The 13,984-nt window shown below is 36.6% G+C and overlaps 1 protein-coding gene across 2 annotated transcripts in view; it reads left to right on the top strand.

The window, feature by feature from the left end:
• Positions 1-13,984, top strand: part of PolA1 (DNA polymerase alpha catalytic subunit) — a 110,640-nt gene that overhangs the window by 68,505 nt on the left and 28,151 nt on the right. For both annotated transcript variants that reach the window (XM_076467856.1, XM_076467855.1), the window contains 5 exons: positions 3,143-3,218; positions 3,583-3,681; positions 4,070-4,251; positions 4,427-4,552; positions 4,919-5,035. In XM_076467856.1, coding sequence (XP_076323971.1) covers positions 3,143-3,218; positions 3,583-3,681; positions 4,070-4,251; positions 4,427-4,552; positions 4,919-5,035 — 600 coding nt within the window. The remainder of the gene's footprint in view (positions 1-3,142; positions 3,219-3,582; positions 3,682-4,069; positions 4,252-4,426; positions 4,553-4,918; positions 5,036-13,984) is intronic.

The following is a 13,984-nucleotide window of genomic DNA, read 5'->3' as shown; positions in this document are numbered from 1 at the left end:
AATAAATGCTTCAATATTGAAATCTGTAGCATGAACTAATAAAAATTAATGCAGAGGGGGAACAGAGGGTTGGTGAGAAATAAATAATATATTAAGTTTCTATAAAATTGGGAACGGTTCAAAGAACTTGTTTATGAAGTATATCTTGTGAAGTTCTTAAGAGGAATGATGACTGGGACACCATATGAGGATGTAAAGCTATATTTCTTAATCTTTATTGTGTAAAGTCACAGCAATTATTGACATGGAGAATACAATAATTAAACATAGGAGTTACTAATTACAGGTATTAATTTTGCAAATATTAAGGATGAAAAGGAAAATATTTTTCGAAGGCTACAACAGTATGATATATTAAAGGACACTGGTCACTAAGACATTTTTTTTTCTTGTTAGTATCATAATTATCACAAATGAAATGGTTCTGTTGATTCTACACTGTGTGAAAAATAATAGGGAGCCTAATAAATTTGCAAGAAAACTGATTCTTATAATTTTGCATATATCTAATTCTAAAACAAGCTGGCATATTATGGCATCACTGTTGTTGTATCTGCTCATTCTGGTCCAGTATTTGATTGGAGAGTGTTAATGTTATATACAGCAACTAAATAATTAATATAATATATTTTTTTTAAAAATACAGTACATTACCTCTACTCAAATAGCTATTTCTGTTTGGTGCTGCCCTCTATATGCAGTTGTTTTCATGCATGCAAAAAGCTTTCTGCCTCCCCTTCATTAGAAATGTTGGAAATGTATTTTCAGTTCAGTTCAGTTAACTTTATACATAACATGTGCCCTGTTCTGGAGTCAGAGGGGTTTGAGATTCCCTCTGGTCTCTTAAGCTTGAGGTGAAGACAGTATGATTCAAACCCCCACCTCTGCATGAATGTTGGTTCCCAGCATTGTGTGTTTTGAATGTAATTGACTTGTAAAGTGATTTTCTGTCATACGCTATCTACTCTACATTTGGGCACACTTTCATTGTTTTCTACCGCTTTCTGTTCATACCACCTCAATGCACACTTTGAACAGTTTTAAACTGTTTTCTATAATTTTAACTTTGTGAATCATGCAAAAAATGAGGGATGCTACTAGTAAGGCATAAGGTTGTAAGAAGAATGTTTTGGAATGCTTAATTGAACCAATTCCTATCATCCTTTTGATGAACATGAATTCAAGTGTCTGCAATTAATATAAACTAAATTATAGAAGAGGTTTATGTCAACAGTTATTACTTCATAATGCTCCTTTATCCAGTACATCTTGGCTTTGAGCCTTTAGGTAGATAAGAGATTTCTTCAGCCATGGGTTCATTTTACATTTTTTTGACAGTGGTTCAAACTGTTGTGGTTGAATGTTGTATACTGGCTTACATAGCTTGTCATCACTGTATTCTCTGTCCATGATCTGATATTGACTGGTATTGACACATCCCTCAGGAACCAAGGGGTGTATTTACACTACCATATATTGAATATGAAAAGTAAGCTCAATCCAGCAAATCCATAAGAGGATGGTTTTGGACATATCTTTTTGAGACAATTTCAGTACAGTTTTTGTTTGTTAATTGACAAATTTTTAAGTGAAATATAACATCCTCAAGTATCTGTAATAGCTAATACTAAGGTCTACCCATTGGAAGTAAATTCAGTATATATCAATAAAGCCACATTTCAGGCATTATTAATTAAGTAATTGCCAATCTTTTATGATTTCTGTATATTACCTTTTTATGTTTAGTTTTCAATTAAGATATGAACAATTTCACATGCAATTTGATATGAAAGGTAGAAACATCATGTAAACAGTAGGATGTACAGACAAGAACACTCTGAAAGCAGCTACAGGCATAATATTACACTTGACTTACTGCACAGTGTGTATCAAAGTGGTTTTAAACAGTTCCTTAATACTTGTGTCATTTGGAGACATGCATGCTTCTTCTGCCAGACCATTAAGTTTGTGATGAACTGATGGATTTCAGTAACCTCACCATTTTATATCACTTTTTTGCAGGCTCAATGCTTAAATAGTTTTAGCTAATACAACTGTCATTTAAATTAAGAAAAACTGGATTTGGTAGTTTTTTTTTCAACAAAAATGTTCCACACTAGCTCTTGAGGGGTCTGTTAAATTTAACTGTCACTATGTTGATAAAAGTGTGCATGTCTTCATATTTTATAATGTTACATTCACAACTTAGATAGGCTACTGTATTATAAAAGTATATGAATAAATGTGACATGAAAACACTTACTTAAACTTTTTTTAATATCTGAGTTTTAATTTGTTAATTTCAGAAAGAAATATTTGAAAAATTCTCAGTCTGTATTTCTCTGTGTCATTTGGTATGTCTGATCTGAGATTTCCAAATTTCAGAAAGTTGTATCTTCAATAATAAGCTTCTATAATTTACACCCAATTAATAACACATGCTTAATACAGTTGTATAATTTTGTTGGTCATTGAATAATAATCTTTAATTTTTTGTGTGCATATGTCATGATCTTGATTAAATGTGTAAAGGAGTATTTTGACTTATTTAGAATTTACTTAGAATGCCATATAACAGTTAAGGGTATTATATTCCAGTGATTGATATTTGTTTGTTCCTGAAATAAATGAATTTTATTTTTGGAAGTCCCATTTATGAGAAAAAATTAGCCTTATGCAAAGATTGAGAAAAGAGTTAATGGACTCCTACTGTAAGTTATTGCTTTTAACAGGAGACTCCTGTGAAAAGGTTGATGTTGGAAACTGTGAAGGTAAATAAATTTTAAAAACTGAAATATGTTACATCTTCACAGAATGCAAAAAGAAGATATTATTTTGCTATGGTTAATATTAGGATACGGGAAATAAGAGATACAAAGTTTTACAAAAAAAATGTTATTATTTAGGAGTTCCTGAGGCTGTACAAATGAAATATGAAGTTGTAAGATGAGAATAAGTATTTTTATTCTTAGTATAAAAGAATTTCCAAGTGTGTGTTTCTTTGAACATTTTAAAATTCATATCTTCAGCCATAATGTGCTTAGAATGAAATATCTCATCTCAGTTGTCACACCATTCTATAAATTTGAAATCTTTATTCAAACTTTCAAATATGTATAGTTTTTTGTATAACTGTCCTTAGGATGGAAGTAATTTAGCAGCTACGCAACGAGGTTACAGTACTGAAGAAATAAAAAACAATGAAAACCTGAAAGTTGGTGAGTTCCATTTATATAATACTTTAGTGTTCATTAGCTCAGTTTTTGACAGTTTGCAAACAAAATATATTATGAGCCTAATCTTTAGCATTCTCCTCAATATGTTTTTTTAGTTAAAGAATGTGTTTTTTCAATTTCTCTGTAAACGTTAAAAGTGTAAATGGTCACATCTTACTTGGATTGTTGGAAGTATTAGATTCTTGTTACAGTGTTGCAGTTTCATTGAGAAGTCATTAAGATTTAAAAAATTTTTTTTTTCCTTTAATTATTCATTTTCAGTTAATTTAGTATAACATTTTGTGTTTAAAACAATGAACATTTTTATAAATGAATAATGCACGTTAATAACTGTGTGTTTCTTTAGATGTTCAGTACTACCTTGCAAATCAGATTCATCCCGTCGTGTCTCGACTTTGTGATCCAATTGAAGGAAGTGATTCTGCTACCATTGCAGAATTTTTAGGTAAGAGTACCATAACTTTGTTTTCTGGCTTTCTTAAAATTTATGATAAATTTTATAGATGTATTTGAATTTAACTTAAGATGATTTTATATAAACATTAAAATATTATAGGAGTTTGCATGTACACTTCATGTAAGTTTAATGAAAAAAAATTACCTATTAACTCTAACAATATTAGTTTTGAATATAGAATTGATTCATATTATTTGAATGGTTTGGATTATTTGTAAATTGCTAAACTTTTGAGTAGTAATGTTTTAAAAATAATGTACGATTTTCTTTAACAAAAATAGGTAATAAAAACCTTTATTTTTAGATAATATTTATGCTTCTGAATTATTTGTTCTACATTTACATACATACACACACACGAGTTTGGTATGTATAGGTCTTGATCCCAGTGGTTATCAAAAGATACAGCACCATCAGGATGATGATGATGATGCCTTACTTGGAGGAAAATCACAGCTAGATGAAGATCGTTTTAAGGACTGTGAGAAATTGTATTTTACCTGTCCAAATGAACAATGCAGAGAAAAACTGCTTGTAGAAAGCTGTTTCAAGAACAATGTAACTATTTCAAATAATGCTGTTGAATTCTGGGACCTTTTAGTATTAAATCACATTATTTGTTTGATGTTATTTACTTGTTTGACATGAATACTGTATTTACTTCAATCATAATTATACAACCAGAAGTAAAACATGACTGATACCATATTACTGGTTGTGATTTCTATCTTAGGTTTCTGATGTCAATATTATGCTTCAACAATGTTCATCTTGTCAGACTTCAGTGATGAACTATTGTGGTTATCTCTCTAATCAGTTGACTAGAGTCATTCGGAGTTACATTCACAAGTATTATCAGGTAACTTTTTATTTCAAAAATATTTTGCCTTCCAAATTATATATATATATCCTCATTATTCTTTGTATTGGGTTATTTTGAACTAGTGTTTTTTGTGTATTTGTGATAAAAACCTGTGTAACATGTACTGCCTTTATTATGTAACTTAAGTACTTTAAATCAACTGTCAAACAGTAAATTTTAGAACTACATAGTAATTAAATTTTAGAACTTTTCATCTAAGGTTCTGAATAAAAACACTCTTTAAATTCTATTTTATCCATCACTTGTTTAGCTGATTTTCTAGTTAGCAATAATTGTTGTAGATTTATGCATACCATATCAAACATTTTAGTCTTTAATGTTACAGTGATATTTGTTCATTAGGGTTGGTTACAATGTGAAGATGTCGGTTGTGGGTACAGAACAAGAAAACTTCCACTGAAATTTACACGAGGAGGGCCACTTTGTCCAGTTTGTGAAAGAGCAACCATTCATCCAGAGGTAACCAATGAATTGTTACTTTACTAACATTTTGCTGTTTGTTTGCCTGCTTGATGTTCATTTTAAATCTTAATAGCAAAACATATCAATTCATGTTTTCAAGCTAGGTTGAAGTAGTTTAATATGTAGACTCCCTCTGAAGTGTTTCCTCATTTAAACTACATCCTATTGCATTAAAATGTTGGTAGTCTGCCGGCATGCTGTATTCTCGAGCATGTAATTTGATAGTGAATTTTGGCTCTTTTGCTTTAATTGTCTGTTCTTTGTTGCTTTGCATGTTTTAAAAGCTTTAATTTTTTTTTATTTATGTAGCCTAATTTTCATCAAGGACAGTTATATATGTCAATAATATGTAACTGTTTTGAGCAGGAATTCTATCCTTAAGTCTAAAAAAAAACCTTAATTCTAATTGTGATTTGCAAATAATTCTCCCATCAGCATATTAATAATATATCTTTATAACCTTTCTTTTTTTTTTCTTTTTACTTTAAACTAATGGTGTGTTTGATTAGGTATAGTTGAGCACGGTTCAACAGACAACATGGCACATTATAAATGACAGTTTCCAAAACGTGCTTTTGCTGACACTATAGCTATTCTTTGATCTCCATAGCTTCAGCTTTGCCTGTTTAAGCATTTGATGTTTTGTTCTCTTGGTCTATTCTTTATACCCCATTTAAATGCCTTTGGCAGTATCCTCTCTGCCTATGTTACATCACTCTCTATTTTGTATATAAGTATCTCATTCAGATAATGTTTTATTTTTTTCTTGACAAAGCATTTAGACAAGGGTTTCTCTACAAACGTGCTACCATAACTAACATACTTGACTGCAATTTTAATGTCACCCAGTGGCTTTTATTAGTATCTAAAAAAAAAAAAAAAAATTGTAACATGCTATTTTCAGGCATGTATTTGCAGGCTACTGTTAACAGCACAGAGGCTGATTGGTCTTTCTCCATTCCATTTCTAAGATCTACTGTCTCTCAAACACTTTCAGTTGAGGTTATCTGTGTTATGATTTGTTATGAGATGGAGATATAATTCGGTCTGGAGGCATCTGTTTATGGGGTTCTGAGGTGGCTTTTGTCAATGATCCAATACATTCTGCTGAGAATTTAGATTCTCTTTTTTTGGCACCTTCATTTACTAGGTTGGCTTCTCACAAAACCAGTTTGGATCAGCCACCTACTGCTCTTTTTCTTCAGTTAGTTATTCAGGTTTGTTGAATTTTTCCTATGAATCTACTCCCTCTTTGATGATGAAAAAGTCTGAGTGTGAATATTTTGTTTTTCATCTTTCATTGGATGTTGTTCATTCAAGATGGTTTGCAACTTAATTATGCCTTGTCCTTCACATTTGACTGAACAGCATGCTTTAGCTTACTTCTGCCAGGAGGATGTATATTTAGATTCTCAAAGACTTAACGTTCTTTTGAACATGTGGGGTTCCAGACAGAACCCTCTAATCACTTCAAACAGATTAGTTTTTTAATACATTTCTTACTGTTTTGAGATATTTATTTGTCTTTCACATTTTCTTGGAAGCTTATCACCATTCCCCACAGCAATTTGAAAATGAATTGGGTCCTTTGTTTACTTCTGCATTCGTCCATTTATCAGCTTCATTTCTTTCTTAGGTTTCCTGGTTTATATGTTGTTGAGAGTTATTGGTTAGAGATCCTTTTTGGAGGGTGCTCATCTACTTGCCATAGCCCTCCAGGAGTTACACAAGGTTCCTTTTTTCATCTCTTGAGGTTTGTATGTATCCTAGAGGCATTGGAATCTCGAATTGATGTCACCCATTTGTATTCTTGCTTATCATCATTGGCATCTCAGCTCCTGGCGATAGTGAGATCACAACTGATCATGTGCACCAAATTCTGCTCCTTGAGCTATTGGTGTTCCAAACAGATCCCATCCAATCTTCATGGCTTCTCTGTTTGGGGTAATTGTTGACAGTAGAATTGGTGACATCCCAATGAAGGTGAGATCTGTGGGAGCAAGGTTACATCATTTTCTGATCCACCTGGAATTCCTTCACCACAGATTCACTGGTCCTTCAGGTCCTGGCAACAGATCTGGTCATTCAGTTCACTTCACCTCCTCCGTTTTTCTTCAAATATGTGGTATTTCCATCTCAAACAAATCCATTAAGTTGGATCATTGTTTCAAGGCAGTCAAGGAATTATTTGTCAAGGGAGCTGTTCAGAGAGTAGATCTTGTTCTTCTGAGATTTTATTTCCAGTTATTTGTTGTACCCAAAAAGATGGGAGACTGGAAGCCAGTAATCAATCTATCTCATCTCAACTAGATTTTAGATCATTTCTTCCTCAATCTGTGTTGGCATTTTCCACCAGATCTGTGGATTACCAAGTGCAATTTTATCGATATTTATCTCCACATTCTCATAGTGAAGTCATCCAACCAATGCTCATGTGTTGTGTACAAGGGTCAGGTTCTGCAGTTCAGGACTTTGCTTTTTGGACTAGTTTCTGCACTATTTGTCTTCTGCCAAGTGGTAAGAGCTTTCCGTTTAATCACCTTCATGTCTGCGCCTGTGCACTCACCAACTGCTCTTTTTTAATTTACATTAAAAACTAAGATGAACGTAAATAAATTACTTAAATTTATTGATGATGTCAAGGTCCTGGATTTTGCTACTAGGAAGAGAATTTGTATCAATTAGTGAATTGGGCAAATAAATGGCAGATTTGTTTTAATCAGAATAAATGCAAGATATTACTTGTGGTTTTCATGAGTTGAATTATAAGTATAATGTGAACTGGAATAATTTTAATAGTATAATGAAAGAAAAGGATCTTGTTATAATGGTTGAGCAGTCTCTTAGGCCAATCAAGAAGTGTACCGTTGCTAGTGGTATGGAAAACAGGATTGTAGGTTGTGTCTACAGAAATATTGAATACAAGACTATAGAGATTAGCCACATTTGGAGTATTGCATTCAGTCTTGGGCTCCTTACCTTAAGAAAGACAATGAATTCTTGGAAAGAGCCCAGGGAGGGCTACTAAAATGATACCTGGGATGGAGGGATTGTAATATGAGGAGAGATTAAGATCGTTAAAGTTGTTTTCTCTCTCTCTAATATAAATAAAAGAAGAAAAAAAAAAAAAGCAGAGTTGAAATCTGATTGAAGTGTTTAAGATTGTAAAAGGAATTGGTGATGATGATGCATCAACATTTTTCATTCCTAATGGCAAGAATTATAGAACTAGGGGACACAAATATAGATTTAGGAAAGGTAAAAAACATCTTCAACTAAGTTTTGATTTTCAAATAGGGTGGTTGGTCAATAGAATGGGTTGCCCTCACATGTTGTGGAGGCAGTAAATTTGAGTAAGTTTAAAAGAAAGGATGATAAGGACGAATTTTATTTGTTTTATTATTTAATAGTTTTGATTTAGTTTAGAGGATGGGACAGCCCATATAGACTAACAGGTCCCTTATTGTTCTTAAATATTATGTTATAGCACCATTTTTGTTGGTAGAACAACACATCCTGATTCTTCTTTCAGAATCAAACAAGGCTGTTTTTTATATGAAAGCCAATTAGTCCATTCTCTTACCTAATCGATACATTGTCTATCTAGGTGTCTTTTTCAACACTTATGAACAGGCAGTCAAGTTCTTATGTCTTATTCACCTACTGCACAGATGGTTTATTCTCTTGGGAATGTGGGCATCACTCTAATCTTTGATTCCTTTGGGATGAGCTCACATGCAGTCCTTTCAGTGGGTCCCTCCATGACCAGTAAATGGACCATCTAGTCTCTCTAATAATGAACAACATCTTAGATCTGGAGTAGTGAGTGGATCAGAACAGTATTACTATTGGTATTTCTATATCCTGTGATTCATCACTTCACAGTTGCCTTACTTTAGGGATGAGGTGCATATACTAGTGGTCAGGAAGTACAGGATCTGTGGAGAGAAGACTATTCTTTCTTCCGTATCAGCATTCTAGACTTTCTTGCTGTCCAACAGGCTATGGCTCAGGGATTAGGTCTGTTGAAGGAGAAAATAATCATAGCTCATCCAAACAATTCCACAGGGGTCCCCTCGGTGTGGATTCCTGTACGTGCTGAGGGGACCTCCCAGGGAAGGTTCTGTTCTTTCTGGTTATCTCCTCTGGGATCTAAACATCCACCCACGTGTTAGCTGTGCGTGGTGACCCATGAAGGGGAGGAGAGGATCCTGGTTGTTGAGGGGTCCAACCCTAACACACTACTTTGGCCTTGAATTCCTGTAGATGGTCAGCCTTTGGGTGGCTCCCCTTGGGTCAATCGGCTGGTCCACTTGGGTTAGAGTCAACCAAGTACCAGTGTTGGAAGTTCTCAATGGGTGTTGTAGATATTGTGTCTGATGCTGGTGTTTGGGTATAGTGCTCACAAAACCCTGACATTGCTGCAATGCCCTTGCATGACATTGTAGTGTGTCCCCTCGTAGGGCTCCATGGTGGGTTGGGTCAGTGGGCACCGAAATTTTCTTTTTTTCTTATGGATCCTCTTAATAAAAATTTAAATAAAATAGTGAAAAAACAGTCAACAAGTAAACAACCACGTTTTGAAGACTTTGATCAGCAATCTTCAACGTCTGTACCACCAGTTGTACCTCATTTTCTCATCCTACATTCTGTTTCGGAAAAACCTTTAGGACAAATGTCCCCTCTTTTATTCAGAATGGACTGGAGGGACTTGCTGGCTCTAAAAAGTCGGTAAAGAACCTTCGATCTGGAGACATTGGTTGAAACATCCACATCCCAACACAGTGAACTCCTCTTGAATTCAAAGGGTATTGGGGATGTACCTATTGAGGTTACCCCTCATGCTACCTTGAATTCATCACGAGGAATTATTTTTGAGAGGTATTTGAAGAACATTCCCAAGTCAGAGATTCTTGCTGGTTTCTAAACTCAATGAGTTTCTGCAGTGAGGCCCATCTCCACTGGCAAAGATGGAGTTACACTGCTGACAAATATCCTCATTTTGACATTTACATCACCACGTGCACCTGCCACCATGAAGGCAGGTTATTTAAATTGCAAGGTATGGCCGTACATTCTAAACCATCTCCGATGTTTTCAATGTCAGAGGTTTCGCCACTCAAAGACATCATGTCGTGGTTCCCTGACATGTGCTCGTTGTGGTGGCAAGGACCACGATGCCTATGAGTGTGAAAAGGACCCACATTGTGTCAACTGCAATGGTTCTCACCCTTCCTACTTTTGTTCTTTCCCTAAATGGTTGGAGGAAAAAGAGGTGCAGCTTTTGAAAACAACTCATAACATTACTTAACCTGAGGCTCGGAAATTGCTGTCCACCACTTCATCTTGGACATATGCTGCTGCACTTCGTTCCTCCACTACAGTGGGAGTGCAGACAGATCTCTCTTGTTCTCCAAGAGAATCGTTCTCAAACCAAATGAAAAGTCTTTTGACCTCCATGGTTAAAAAAGTTGATGAATCAACTTCTACACCCATCTCTGTTCCTCCCATACATTCCAACAAACCCCTTGACCCACATACTTTGGTTCCAGGTAAGGCATTTCTTCAGATACATCTTTTTCTCCCACCCCAAGATGCAAAACATTTATTTGTTCACATCTTCAGTCACTGGAATCCCCTTCCAACAACAAAGACCTGATCAAGGGCAGGATCCATGGAGGCCGAAAGACCTTCCCCGAATAAGGACAGTAAGGAAAAAAGACATGGTCATAAACAGAAGGGCTATCCAGCCAATTTGCCTACATATATCGTTAAAAATGGCCACCTTGATAATACAATGGAACTGTCGAGGTTTACGTTCTAATCTGGATGATATCAAAACACTGATTGCTTCCTACCATCCTGTATGTCTTTCCTTACAAGAAACATTTATAAAACCTGCTGATACAGTCACCTTTTGGCAGTTTTCTCTGTATAAAAATGACAGGCTGTGTGATGGACGAGTACATGGAGAGATGGCACTATTGGTTGATCAGCATGTGCCCACCCTGTCTTTGTCACTCAACACACCCTTGGAGGTTGTAGCCATCCGTGTTTCTTTGGGTCATACCATCACTGTTTGTTCTCTCTACCTGTCTCCTAGAGAGACATATGATCAATCAGACCTTGATGCTCTCGTTGAACAGTTGCTGTCTCCCTTTCTAATCCTGGGGGTCTTTAATAGACATCATCCCCTCTGGGGAAGTTCTGTTATTGATAGGAGGGGTCACTCTGTAGACCGTATGCTCTTCGATCACAACCTTTCTCTTTTCAATACTGGTTTTTCCACTTATTTTCATGCACCTAGTCAGTCCTTTACTGCTATTGATCTCTCAGTTTACTCTCCTTCATTATTCTCCCATTTTTCATGGAGGGTTGACAATAATCCATGAGGCAGTAATCACTTTCCAATACTTTTGAGAGAAACTTGCCATGGTCGATGCCACTTTACCCACGTGCCTCGGTGGAAGCTGGATCAGTCAGACTGGTCCACTTTCGCTGCTTTCACAGAACTTGATCCTGCTATCGTCTGTCAGCCATCAATAGACGACTGTGTGGCAACAGTAACTGACTGTATTACACATGCAGCTGCTCAATGTATTCCTAAAACCTCGACACCTTTACCGCTATATCCACATTCATGGTGGAAACCTGCCTGCCACATGGCACAGAAGGCACCAAAATGGGCCTGGGATATTTTCCATAAATATCCTACACTTTCAAACCGCATCGCTTTTCAGCGGGCCCGTGCACATGCAACGTGGGTAAGACGTCAAAGCCAGAAAGAATCTTGGATGAGTTCACAACTGGCATATCTTTTACCACCAGTTCCAAAGTCATATGGGACAGGGTTTGAAAGGTCAGTGGGCACTACACTTCTGTCCTCCTCTCGATTTTACTCTCTGATGGGGGGCCTGGCATGGCCAAGTGTGTTAAGGCGTGAGACTCGTAATCTGAGGGTTGCGGGTTTTCATCCCCGTCGCGCCAAACATGCTCACCCTTTCAGCCGTGGGGATGTTATAATGTGACAGTTAATCCCACTATTCATTGGTAAAAGAGTAGCCCAAGAGTTGGCGGTGGGTGGTGCTGACTAGCTGCCTTCCCTCTTACACTGCTAAATTAGGGACAGCTAGCACAGAGTAGCTTTGTGCAAAATTCCAAACAAACAAACAAATACTCTCTGATGGCCAAGAAGTAACTGATGTCCGGAGTATCACCGATACTCTAGGTGAAACCTTTTGCCAGGTATCTAGCACTTCTGCTTGTTTCTCCACCTTCATGGCCATCAAGACTCGGGCAGAGTGTTCACCTCTTTTTCTTTTGAACTGACTATCTCTTTGACTATAATCATCCCTTTACACTGGTGGAACTGAAACTGGCCCTTCATCAGTCTGGCAGTACATTTGTTGGCCCAGATGATGTACATTATGACATACTGTGATATCTCTCTCCTGCTTCTCTTGATATTCTTTTCATTATTTTTAACTGGATTTGGCAGGAGAATGTTTTTCCTGATGCCTGACACCAGGCTATTAACTTACCTTTCTCTAAGCCCGGGAAAGATCCCAAGATTCCTTCAAACTACCATCCAGTTGCTTTGTCGAGCTGTCTCTGTAAGACCTTAGAGAGGATGGTTAATGCTCGTCTTGTTTGGTTTTTCGAATCAAACAACCTCCTCTCGTCCACCCAATGTGTGTTCTGACAACAACACTCCACCATGGACCAACTAATTAGACTTGAAACGTCAATCAGAGAAACCTTTCTCAAGCAACAACATCTTGTATCAATATTCTTTGACATTGAGAAGGCTTATGACACAACATGGAGGTGTGGCATTTTGCGAGACCTCCATATATATGGGTTACATGACCATTTACCCATTTTTATTAAAAAAAATTTTTTTAGCGGACAGGAGATTCCAAGTTCGTGTGAGTTCGACACTTTCCTGTTCTTTTCTACAGAAACTTGGGGTCTCTCAGGGCTGAGTTTTGAGTGTCACACTTTCACTATAAAGATTAATGCCATCACTGAACATCTTCCTCTCACGTGCTCTATGTCAATGACTTTCACATCTCGTGTCAGTCGTCGAACATGAGATATATTGAATGGCAACTACAAACTGCCCTCAATTGTGTACTGAAGTGGACTACGGTGAATGGCTTTAATTTCTCTCTCTCTAAAACCGTTTGCATGCACTTTTGCTGCCAACAGGGTATTCACCCTGAACCTGAACTCTATCAGTGAAGTTCTGCTGCCTGTGGTCAATGAGACCAAGTTCTTTGGGCTTATCTTTGACTGTAAGCATACCACACTTAAAGCAGCTACGGGTCAAATGCACAAGATCACTGAACATCCTCCGTATCCTCTCTACCACCAGTTGGGGAGTGGATTGATGTTCTGTGTTAAAGATATATCATACTCTTATTCGATCAAAACTCGACTATGGATCACTGGTCTATGGCTCTGCCAGAATCTCAGCCTTAAAGATACTGGACCCCATTCATCATAAATGACTTCGACTCTGCACTGGGGCTTTCTGCACCTTCGCTGTTTGCAACTGTCTTTACTGTATTCTTCAAAACTTTGTTCCTACCCAAAGCATCCCACCTGGAAATGTATTTTCCTTCATCGGTGGGCCATGCTTTTTCAGAACAGACGATCTGCCATTGCTCTTTTTGACCTTCACTTCCAGGTGCAATTGGATGAATTGTGTCTGTCCTTGGATAACATTGCAGAATCCACTGGTCAGCCCATCCCACCATGGCTTATTACAGTCCCCAAATGTGACCTTTCTTTAAGTCATCTGAGAAAGGCAGATATTCACGATTGGAAGTATCGTCTTTTATTTATTGAACATCTTTCAAACAATCTTTCCATTCCAGTTTATATGGATGGTTCCAAATCATGTGACTCTGTGGGTTTTTCCATTGTTTGTTGCAGTTTGGT

The sequence above is a fragment of the Tachypleus tridentatus genome, chromosome 11 (genome assembly GCF_004210375.1).
Source record: "Tachypleus tridentatus isolate NWPU-2018 chromosome 11, ASM421037v1, whole genome shotgun sequence".
Taxonomy (NCBI): Eukaryota; Metazoa; Arthropoda; class Merostomata; order Xiphosura; family Limulidae; genus Tachypleus; species Tachypleus tridentatus.
This window is presented reverse-complemented; position numbering and strand designations above follow the sequence as displayed.